Consider the following 12,047-nt stretch of genomic DNA (forward strand, 5'->3'; position numbering starts at 1 on the left):
AAAAAGAAGCATGTGTACACATTCCAAAGAGGCTGCAGCTGTTAGCGTGCTTACGTCACAACGTCCCGACCTGCCTTACGCAATTCGTCATTTAATGACGTCTTCAGAGGCGGCTGTTAAGGCTGCAATCTTTCTTGCTGATTATTTGCAAACAATTAAGGCAATTGATGGCCGGAGTCCATGGCATTTAGCTCCTGTTAACATTGGGCTAAATCGGAACCTATTGCCCACAATGGAACCGTCCGAATCGGTGAGACGTCGACTTTTCTGGGCCGTGCCGATTCCCAAAAGTAGTTTCTGCACTACTTTTGGCAACTCCAGGGGCAATTTCAGTAGACATCTGTGCAGGAACCTAACATGCGGGTTTGAAATCATACGAGTTTAGCTGAACTTTCAAACACGCCCTCAGTGTGAATGAGGGCATAGTAATACTATTTATTTAAAAAAGAGTAGTGTTTTAATGTAGTTAAGACTAAGGCCTTGTAGACTGAAACTCATCAACTGGTTTTATATGCATTTTTACACTATGGTTTTTCAATAAACATGAAGATTTTTAAAGCGGAGTTCCACCCACATTTTAGACTTGCCACCATTTAGCACTTGTGTGCATGCAAAAACAAATAGGCACTTTTTTTTTTTTTTTTACAGTTCCTTTACCTCATTTATGTTGAAATATCTGTTATCTTCCTCCTTATGGGGCCACGGCCACCTATGTCATTTCCGGCTTTGCATTGGCTCCTGGGAGATGAGTGTCATCAATTCCAGGAGTCAATGGGCATGACCGACTACTGAGCGGAGCGTCAGCTGCTTTGTGACGTCCCCGGGAGCACTGCGTCCAGCCCCGCCCCCCAATACTGACACGCCCCTAGGCTAATCTGCTCAGCTGTAGGGAAGGAGAGAAGGAGGGGGAGATAGAGCAGTGCTGGCACTGCTAGGGGAGGGGCCTAGGTCTGTGCTTGAAGAGGGAGGCAGAGGGCAGTGTTCTAGAACAGCGGCAGTGCATAGCACTGTATGGGAGGCCTTATCTCCTCCATTCAGGGGAGTCTGAGCACGGAATCCCAGAAGAGGAACACTGCAGCTTCAGATGCCCACACTGCAGATGGCTGTGCTGTACAGGACCAGAATAAAGTAAGTTATATGTGCTGAACAAACAAAAAACAGGGGACCGTTTACAGGATATCTTATGTAAATGCACAAGCCCTGACTATACTAGGGATATTTAAAAAAAAAAAAAAAAAAGTTTCGGCCGGAACTCCGCTTTAAGAGCAGCAACTGGTTGTGCAGATCATCTTCATGGATTGCTTCTTACAGACAAACGACTGTGGATCAAGCACCCATGAGCTCTGTTGGCATTTTTGTGTATGCGTGGTAGCACTCTTTCTTTTGTGTGTAACCTTTCATACATACCCAGTACTCAACTCTAGACATACTTCATAAATGGTTCTGTAATGGAGATATCGTAATAAAACATGGCTGCACTAATGTATAAAAAAAATAGCAATCAGTTTCATACTGAACATGACCATGCTATAAAGTGCAGCAGCCTAATTAGTCATATTGCATGTCCTAACTCCTAAGGAGAATATGCATAAGATCCATATCGTGTTTGATGTCTATCAAATCATGATTTCATGTGCTTGTAATCACACTGGAAGAAATACCAATAAAGGTTTCCAGTTCCCTTCTAGTCCATTTCTGATAAAGAGGGAGCTTTTGGCCCACCAAAATGCATTGGGTACTCTTTGGATTGCTCCCATGACCACTGGTATAAAGTAACAGTGGGGTGGCGCTTCAATTTACATTTTTGCCTCCTAGTTTGTATGTATCACCATTATCTAGTATTCTAATAGATGTGTTGGCAAAATTGGGAATACTGTCACTTCTGTTTCTAGTATATCACAGCAAATGGTGTACTTACTGCAGCACTATATTTAAGAGAAATTTCCTGTAGTATAGATGCCGCCAAGGCATTGTACTGGAGGATGCCACCATTAACGTCCTGAATGATGTCACCATTACTGTCCTGTGAAAGAAATACAAACATTTAATTATTTTAATCAATATAAATGTATATAACACAAAGCTTATAACAATCACAATGTAAGGGGCACCTTTTAAATTAAAAACACTACAAAAACATAATCTTTAAAGTTAAACTGAATTCTGAAAGCTGTACCCATAAAAAGTACAGGACTAGACACCAGTATTGGATGCAGTTTCCCTGTAGCTAATATTTACTTATTACCGACTTACTTTGACTTATTCTGCACTGTGCCTCTGTGTGGAGCAGCTTCATATTGTTTCAGGCTTCAAATTGTTTAACATTGTTGATATACATATTTGGCTCACACGTACACACATAGTGTACACATTTTTTTTATCATTAATGGCATAATATTTAGATAATTTCTTCATTACATTATAGTGACATTGAGATTTAGGGACAATTTTGGGTGTTTTGCCCTGAACTTTATTATTTCTTTCATTTATATTCAGATTATCTGCAATTAACCAGCTGCATGCACTTCCTCATCCCTTGAATAATTGGCCTTGGGGTTCGTGGCCCTTGATTATCTTTTTTCTTATACAGTAGAATATAAGTTAAAATTTTGCGAAATATTGCTAGAGGTTTAAGACAATAAGAAGCACCACATCGCTGAAACAAATGAGAACTACAATAGAGGGGGCTAGGTGGGACTTTAAAGGTGCAAATGATGGAGAAAAATCTGAATTCTCAAAAAATACACATTTTATTAAACATATAGGTTTAGGACAAGACACAACATTGGTTAAAAATGTTAAAAGCACAAAAATGCACTCGATAATATCAACTCTACATGTTTCGCCATCTTCATAATAGCTTCTTCAGGAGTTTTGATAGATATTTGTCGAGAGTGAACATTTCTTAAAGAGACCTGAACCTTTTCGTTTGCCGGGAGTGAAGACAACAAAGGTGCAAAAACCGGGGTGAGTGGAGAGGAGAGGACTGAGACACCTGACCTCCTAATGTTAACCCATAGAGGAGATGATAGCCAAGCCAAGTATAACACGTGTGGTAATGAGAGACAGTTTAGTTCAGGGGTAAAGATACCTCAAAGAGTACCCCAATAGTATGTTAAGAAAGGAAAGGTTATCTCGCAAAATCCAAAGAGACAAATATCCCCTGGTGGTCCGGTGCTGTACACATCAAAATTCCCATGCACAGATATCTATGAGGGCCTGCCCAAATCGACAAGGGTCTCCAAATAGTGCGCTCCAGTATGAAGGCGCATGTGTCTCCAAACAAGTGTCCTGTTCCCCGGTGGTCTAGTGAAGTCAAGCTACAGGAGGTGACACCTTTGGGAAGAGTCACCAATGACAAGACATTGCTCTTGTCAATGTTGTCATTACTGTAAATATTCTATCTCAGCCTTTATCAATCTTTTCAACACAGAGGAACCCTTGAAATAATTTTCAGATCTCAGGGAGCCCCTGCTAAAAATTACTATATATACAACTCATGATACATTAGTGTGATGGTCAGAGGGAAGAATGCTCCTTACACTTGTGGACATTGGGAAGAATTATCTTCTTAAAGATCGCTAAAAAGATAAATGTTGTCAGGGGAACTTATTTGAGAGGCAGAAATTGCTCATTGCTTAAAGAACCCCTAGCAATCTCTGGAGGAGCCCTAGGGTTCCCCGGAACCCTGGATGAGAATCACTGTTCTATAATTATGGTGTCTGATGTCGGACAGCCTGCACACCTCCTTCATAAGGAACTCAATAAGGGTACGTTGCTTCTGTATTATTTACCTGCAAAAAAGAAGAAGAGTTTCTGTAGAGGAAGAGTCACTCTACTAACATGTGAGATATGAACGATATATGCACGTACAGCCCAGGGCCGGCCCTACCATGGGTCCCGCTGAGTCCATTGGACCCAGACAGAACTTTGAGAGAGGCAGCAATTTGACTCCCAAGATTTTTTTTTTCTAGCAGTTTTGTGTGTCATCAGTTTGTGGGCGTTTACGGGAGGCATTTTCCCATCGCATACTGCTGCCTGTAGTGCAAACTGATGACTATGAGGTGGAGTGTCTCCGGGGAACGTCACGTAATCGTGGTGTACAAAATGACGTCAGACAACAGCGCACTCCATCTCACATGGGGCAGGCTGGATCTTCTATGGCAGTTGGTGCGGTAGATACAGGAGTGACAGTGGTGACAGGAGTGACAGTGGGTGTTTGGTGGACCGGTCCGGTGGTGAGTTATGGAAGAAGATGACAGTATATATAATATTTTCTACATTTTATATATAATTGATGTGGGGGCCTTTTGGTGGGCTTGATTTTTTTTTGGAGGGGGGGCAGCATTTCATTCTTGGACCCAGGCAGCACAATGTCTTGGACCAGCCCTGGTACAGCCCTTATACTTAGCCCCTAGCTACATCACTAGTCTAGTCTCAAAATACCAACCTAATCTCTTTGTTCCTCTCAAAACCTCTTGCTCTCTAGCTCCCTCGTCACCTCCTCCCATGCTCGCCTCCAGTACTTTTCCAGAGCATCTCCAATCCTATGGAACTCCTTACCCTTATCTGTCCGATTATCTCCTACTCTATTAGCTTTTAGGCGATCTCTGAAAACCCTCCTTTTCAGAGAAGCCTATCCTACCCACACCTAACAAATGTACCTCCATTTTCTCCATCAGCCCATACCCCACGGTTATTGCCTTTTGTTTCACTTGACCCTCCCTTCTAGATTGTAAGCTCTAACGAGCAGGGCCCTCTAGTTCCTCCTGTTTTGAATTGTATTGTAACTGTATTGTCTTCCCTCACAATGTAAAGCGCTGCGCAAACTGTTGGCGCTATATAAATCGTGTATTATAATAATAATGATACTACATTTTTGATTTGGGTTTTGATTCATCATTTAACAGAAGATATAGCATGTTAAACGTGTTCATTTTACTAATGTCGATGAGCCCTTCATCAGGAACAAGCACACCCTCTTCAGCGTCTCTGGAACCTAACAATTTCTGGCTTTAACAGTACCATTTCCCTCATATAACATGCTTTCTCAGGTCACACTGTCTTTTAGCCCTGAATGGGCAAAGTGAAAGAATATCTTTAGTCAAAAGAGAACTGGATGGCATTGTAGCAAAATGTTCATCATCCTCCAGAAAAAGCCTGGTAAAACCCGTGGATTGCACTCACCAGGTATATGGTAAAAGTCCCTCTAAAGAGAGGGAGATATTCAAGGCAGCCACTTTCCTGCATTCTGCCTATATATTTGAGGGTTTGGGTTGCGATGTGCTCATCAATATAAATGTATTTGTCCAGATAGAAAATTGTGCGAAGACCTAACATGGTCCCCCTGAAAGAAAAAAAAAGAAAAAATACATAATTAGGCCCACTCCCATTCTCTCTGCCCTTTAACTGGTCTTCTTGTGTAGACTACAAATGTGATAGAGAAGGAGGAGGCTATTGTTACTGTTGGGTTGAGTAATTTGAAAAGCGCCATTCCACTCTTATGTATCCAAATTGTAATTTTATTTTGAAACTAAGTTAAAATAACCAGAATGTTTTGACGGCTTCGAGAGTTGTCAAATTTATTTAAAATTGTGTCAGTTATACTCAGCAGTGTTAACCGACACAATTAAAAAAATTAATACCCAAGTGCTATGATATATTACACCATGAAGCGGTCTCTGTTCTTAGTTTGTACACCTAACCTGTGGAGAAATATTCTCGGAAGGGAACAACAGGATTGGAATCGTATGTATACAGTCTATGGTAAACAGGAGCAATGTTGAGGTGTGTCTGAGCGTTTCTCACCACCTATGATCTAGTGGTCCACTCCCAAGGGTAAGAGGCTTGGTTTGCCGTGGCGTTGGTGGAGGATTTCTATCTCATCTGCAAGTTATCTCTCTTGCACACCTTAGGTCAGCAGTATATATACTGCGGCAGGTCGGCTCTGTCACACAAAATGACGTAATTGTGGGAGCTAGTGGGAGCGCACGCGCTTATTGGCTACAGTTGGAGTTAATCAACGAGTCTGGTGGCCACGGTTGCCACCGGGTACCCACAATCGCTCCCCGTGGAGACAGAATGGCGGTCTGCCAATGTAAACATGGCGGACCACTGTTCTGTCAGTGATGAACACAGGGATCCTGTGTTGCTCTTATTTAGGAACACAGGTCTGTGTGTTCATGCTGCAAGCCCACCCCCCACGGTTAGAATGCACCCCCTAGGGACACATTTAACCCTTTGATCGCCCTTGGGTTAACCCCTTTCCTGCCAGTGTCATTAGTACAGTAACAGAGCATATTTTTAGCACTGATTACTGTAGTAATGTCACTGGTCCCCCCACAAATTTCAGTTAGGGGTCCGATCTGTCCGTTGAAATGTCACAGTCAAAAATCGCTGATCGCCGCCATTACTAGTAAAAAATAAATAAATAAAAGTTACATAAATCTTTCCCCTAGTTTTTAGAAGCGATAACTTTTGCGCAAACCAATCAAAATACGCTTATTGGGATTGTTTTTACCAGAAATATGTAGCGGAATACAAATTGGCCTAAAAGGATAAAAAAAATTTGATTTTTTAATTTTTTTGGGGGGAATGTTATATAGCAGAATGTGAAAAATATTGTTTTCTTTTCAGCATTGTCGCTCTTTTTTTGTTGATAGTGCAATAAATAAAAATCGCAGAGGTGATCAAATACCACCAAAAGAAAGGTCTATTTGTGGGGAAAAAAGGACATCAATTTTTTTGGGTACAGCGTCGTGTCAGTTAAAATAACACAGTGCTGAATCGCAAAGAAATGGCCTGGTCATTAAGGGGGAAAATCTTCCAGTCCAGAAGTGGTTAATATGCACTTATTAGGAAGACATATAGCAGAATACATTTTGGCCTAAATGTATGGGGAAACTTTATTTTGTTATTGGATATTTTTTATAACAATGTAGTAAAAAAATATCATTTTTTTTGGCTATATTGCAAAAATAAACCAAAAAAAAAAAATATGAAATAGTGATCAAATACCACCAAAAGAAAGCTCTATTTGTGTGAAAATAATTATATGAATTTTATTTTTGGATAATTTTGCATGGCCGTGCAATTGTAAGTACATATACTGCGGCGGTCAGCCCCTCACAGGCAAAGTGACGTACCGGTACGTCACTAGCCTGTGAGTCTCTGGGGAGCGAGCGCGCGCCGCCGAAGGCGCGCTCCCGCTCCCGCACGGTCACGGACCCCCCCGCGTGTGTGAGCGGCGGACCCGATGTCCGCCGCTCACTCACGATCGTCCGTGACAGCAGGAGAAAGGCAGGCGGCTAGTGTAAACAAGCCACCTGTCATTCTCCCCTGTGTAGAAACAGTGATCATACGGTTCTACTATGTAGGACCGTTGATCATTGTTCCTACACTTCAAGCCACAGCCAATCACAGTTAGAATCACGCCCCTAGGGACACACACAGCCCCTCCCTCTCAAACTAAGTTAACCCCTTCACTACCAGTGTATTTTTACAGTAACAGTGCATATGTATAGCACTGATTACTGCAGTAATTTCACTGTTAACCCCAAAAGTGTCAAAAATGTCAGTCAAGGGTCCGATCTGTCCGCCCCAATGTCGCAGTACCGCAAAAATAAAAACAACAAAAGTGACAAAAATCTTTCCCTTTGTTAGTAAACGCGATAACCTTTGCGCAAACCAATCAAAATACGCTTTTTGCGATTTTTTTTACCAAACATATGTAGCATAAAACAAATTGGCCGAAAATGTTAAAAAAATTTGATTTTTACATTTTTTTGGGAGAATTTCATATAAAAAAATGTAAAAAATATTGTTATTTTTGCAAAATTGTCGCTCTTTTTTTGTTTATAGCGCATGATCAAAAAATCGCACAGGTGATCAAATATCACCAAAAGAAAGCTCTGTTTGTGGGAAAAAAAGGACGTCAAATTCATTTAGGTACAGCGTCGCACGACTGCGCAATTGTCCGTTAAAGTCACGCAGTGCCGAATCGCAAAATACCCCCTGGTCAGAAAGGGGGTAAAATCTTCTGGGGCTTAAGTGGTTAAGAACACTTTTCTCTTTTTAACACGGCTAATATCCTCTGCTGATTCCTATTAGAAAAGAATAGAAATGGCATCCTGGTTGTTGGGGAAAATGCTGTCAGAGAAGATCCTCGCCCATTGACTAGTCCATCTCACTGCAAATTTCTGAGCCCCCATCCAACAGGCTGCATTAGCTGTGAACCCCAACCTCTAATTCAAATGTGCTTTTCAGTAAATGTATGAAATGCCCATGTGTACTTGGCTGTGCATTGTCCTTACCAAGTGGTTATTCCATAGGTGCTTGGATACCGACTGAAGCCTCCATCATATTGTTGACATGTAATCATATCCATATAGCCTGTAAGTAAAAAAAAAAAAAAAACATATTTTAAATAGGGATGGACTCTGTGTTTAGGTCAAACATAAGTTCGACTCGAACATCAGCTGTTTGTGGTTTGCTGAACACACGACCAAATGGAGTGCTCATCGGCCGGAAGAGCGCCCCATAATGCACTGCGCTTTTGCAGTGCATCGATTGCTGATGATTGGCCAAAGCATGCACCTGACCTGTATCAATCACAGCACAATGTCCTGTCAGAGCCAATCATGGTCATGCCCCACACTATATAAGGCTGCTGCTTACACGGCAGCCGTGCATAGTGTATGATAATAGAGGTTAGGCAGGTAGTTAGTGGATAGTGTGCTGAGTAGTGTTGAGCGAACACGGACTGTATTATTCGTGTTCGTACCGAATAATTGGATTTTTTGTACCCGAACACGGACACGGACACTTTACTGTATGTTCGGGTAAAAATCCGTGTTCGGTCGTTTTATTTCCGGGTTTTGCATGCTTTGGCGCTCTTTTCATGGCGGGCTTTCAACAGCCAATCAACAATCGTTTAACTGGTGTGCCTTAAGCCATCCCAGCCATGCCTGCAAATGTCTCAGTAGCTGTGATTGGCCGTCTGAAGCATGTGACCAAGTCTTTATAAGTTCCAGGCAGCCGCAGCGTCTTCATTCTGCTGCTTAGATCAGGGACAGAGCACACATCCACGTGCTGGCTGCTGATTAGGGAAAGACAGGCAGGAAAAAAACATTTGTGTCCGGATAGAATTGAGGGACAGGTCGGAGTGTTTAGGCAGGGCGAGTTGTAGGCATTTTAGGGATAGAGTCTGTTGAATTATAGGGTCAGTGTCTTCTACAAAGTACAATCGATATTGCTGTGTGGGGGGTGGGGTGACTCTGCACTCAATCCTGATCTACGATCTCTTCTCAATCCTGTTAGGGAGAGGCTGCTGCTGAATTTTAGGGAAACTGTGTTCTACAAACTACAATCGATATTGCTGTGTGGTGTGGGATAGGAGATAGGCAGGTGTCAGTGATCCACATCCATTTTTCTGTGTGTGAGCTGCAGTGAACACAATCTTTTTGGGCTGCAGTGAACACAATCTTTTTGGGGTGCAGTGAACAAAATCCTTTGTGGGGTGCAGTGAACACAATCTTTTTGGGGTGCAGTGAACAAAATCCTTTTTGGGGTGCAGTGAACAACGTCCTTTTTGGGGTGCAGTGAACAAAATCTTTTTGGGGTGCAGTGAACAAAATCCTTTTTGGGGTGCAGTGAACACAATCTTTTTGGGGTGCAGTGAACAAAATCCTTTGTGGGGTGCAGTGAACACAATCTTTGTGGGGTGAAGTGAACACAATCTTTTTGGGGTGCAGTGAACAACATCCTTTTTGGGGTGCAGTGAACAAAATCCTTTTTGGGGTGCAGTGAACACAATCTTTTTGGGGTGCAGTGAACAAAATCCTTTGTGGGGTGCAGTGAACACAATCTTTGTGGGGTGCAGTGAACACAATTTTTTGGGGTGCAGTGAACAACATCCTTTTTGGGGTGCAGTGAACAACATCCTTTTTGGGGTGCAGTGAACAAAATCCTTTTAGGGTGCAGTGAACACAATCTTTGTGGGGTATAGTGAACAGAATCTTTGTGGGGTGCAGTGAACACAATCTTTGGGGGGTACAGTGAACACAATCTTTTTGGGGTGCAGTGAACAAAATCCTTTGTGGGGTGCAGTGAACACAATCTTTGTGGGGTGCAGTGAACACAATCTTTTTGGGGTGCAGTGAACAAAATCCTTTGTGGGGTGCAGTGAACATAATCTTTGTGGGGTGCAGTGAACACAATCTTTTTGGAGTGCAGTGAACAAAATCCTTTTTGGGGTGCAGTGAACACAATCTTTGTGGGGTGCAGTGAACACAATCTTTTTGGGGTGGAGTGAACAAAATCCTTTTTGGGGTGCAGTGAACAACATCCTTTTTGGGGTGCAGTGAACAACATCCTTTTTGGGGTGCAGTGAACACAATCTTTTTGGGGTGCAGTGAGTCCTTTTTGGGGTGCAGTGAACAAAATCTTTTTGGGGTGCAGTGAACAAAATCCTTTTTGGGGTGCAGTGAACAACATCCTTTTTGGGGTGCAGTGAACACAATCTTTTTGGGGTGCAGTGAACAAAATCCTTTGTGGGGTGCAGTGAACACAATCTTTGTGGGGTGCAGTGAACACAATCTTTTTGGGGTGCAGTGAACAACATCCTTTTTGGGGTGCAGTGAACAAAATCCTTTTTGGGGTGCAGTGAACACAATCTTTTTGGGGTGCAGTGAACAAAATCCTTTGTGGGGTGCAGTGAACACAATCTTTGTGGGGTGCAGTGAACACAATCTTTTTGGGGTGCAGTGAACAACATCCATTTTGGGGTGCAGTGAACAACATCCTTTTTGGGGTGCAGTGAACAAAATCCTTTTAGGGTGCAGTGAACACAATCTTTGTGGGGTATAGTGAACAGAATCTTTGTGGGGTGCAGTGAACACAATCTTTGGGGGGTACAGTGAACACAATCTTTTTGGGGTGCAGTGAACAAAATCCTTTGTGGGGTGCAGTGAAAACAATCTTTGTGGGGTGCAGTGAACACAATCTTTTTGGGGTGCAGTGAACAAAATCCTTTGTGGGGTGCAGTGAACATGATCTTTGTGGGGTGCAGTGAACACAATCTTTTTGGAGTGCAGTGAACAAAATCCTTTTTGGGGTGCAGTGAACACAATCTTTGTGGGGTGCAGTGAACACAATCTTTTTGGGGTGGAGTGAACAAAATCCTTTTTGGGGTGCAGTGAACAACATCCTTTTTGGGGTGCAGTGAACAAAATCCTTTTTGGGGTGCAGTGAACACAATCTTTTTGGGGTGCAGTGGAAAACGTCCTTTTTGGGGTGCAGTGAACAAAATCTTTTTGGGGTGCAGTGAACAAAATCCTTTTTGGGGTGCAGTGAACAACATCATTTTTGGGGTGCAGTGAACACAATCTTTTTGGGGTGCAGTGAACAAAATCCTTTGTGGGGTGCAGTGAACACAATCTTTGTGGGGTGCAGTGAACACAATCTTTTTGGGGTGCAGTGAACAACATCCTTTTTGGGGTGCAGTGAACAAAATCCTTTTTGGGGTGCAGTGAACACAATCTTTTTGGGGTGCAGTGAACAAAATCCTTTGTGGGGTGCAGTGAACACAATCTTTTTGGGGTGCAGTGAACAACATCCTTTTTGGGGTGCAGTGAACAACATCCTTTTTGGGGTGCAGTGAACAAAATCCTTTTTGGGGTGCAGTGAACAACATCCTTTTTGGGGTGCAGTGAACAAAATCCTTTTAGGGTGCAGTGAACACAATCTTTGTGGGGTACAGTGAACAGAATCTTTGTGGGGTGCAGTGAACACAATCTTTGGGGGGTACAGTGAACACAATCTTTTTGGGGTGCAGTGAACAAAATCCTTTGTGGGGTGCAGTGAACACAATATTTGTGGGGTGCAGTGAACACAATCTTTTTGGGGTGCAGTGAACAAAATCCTTTGTGGGGTGCAGTGAACACAATCTTTGTGGGGTGCAGTGAACACAATCTTTTTGGGGTGCAGTGAACACAATCTTTGTGGGGTGCAGTGAACACAATCTTTTTGGGGTGGAGTGAACAAAATCC

General features: G+C 42.6%; 1 protein-coding gene across 1 annotated transcript in view; it reads right to left on the reverse strand.

Annotated features, from left to right (window-relative positions):
- The window catches only part of LOC309564194 (alpha-2-macroglobulin-like protein 1), a gene marked incomplete at both ends in the record, with an annotated part of 91,316 nt that overhangs the window by 37,947 nt on the left and 41,322 nt on the right, over positions 1-12,047 (reverse strand). Inside the window, 3 exons of the mRNA XM_082268825.1 lie at positions 1,919-2,023; positions 5,188-5,347; positions 8,313-8,391. Coding sequence (XP_082124951.1) covers positions 1,919-2,023; positions 5,188-5,347; positions 8,313-8,391 — 344 coding nt within the window. The remainder of the gene's footprint in view (positions 1-1,918; positions 2,024-5,187; positions 5,348-8,312; positions 8,392-12,047) is intronic.

Source organism: Pelophylax lessonae, assembly GCF_965119305.1.
Source record: "Pelophylax lessonae genome assembly, chromosome: 9".
Lineage (NCBI taxonomy): Eukaryota > Metazoa > Chordata > Amphibia > Anura > Ranidae > Pelophylax > Pelophylax lessonae.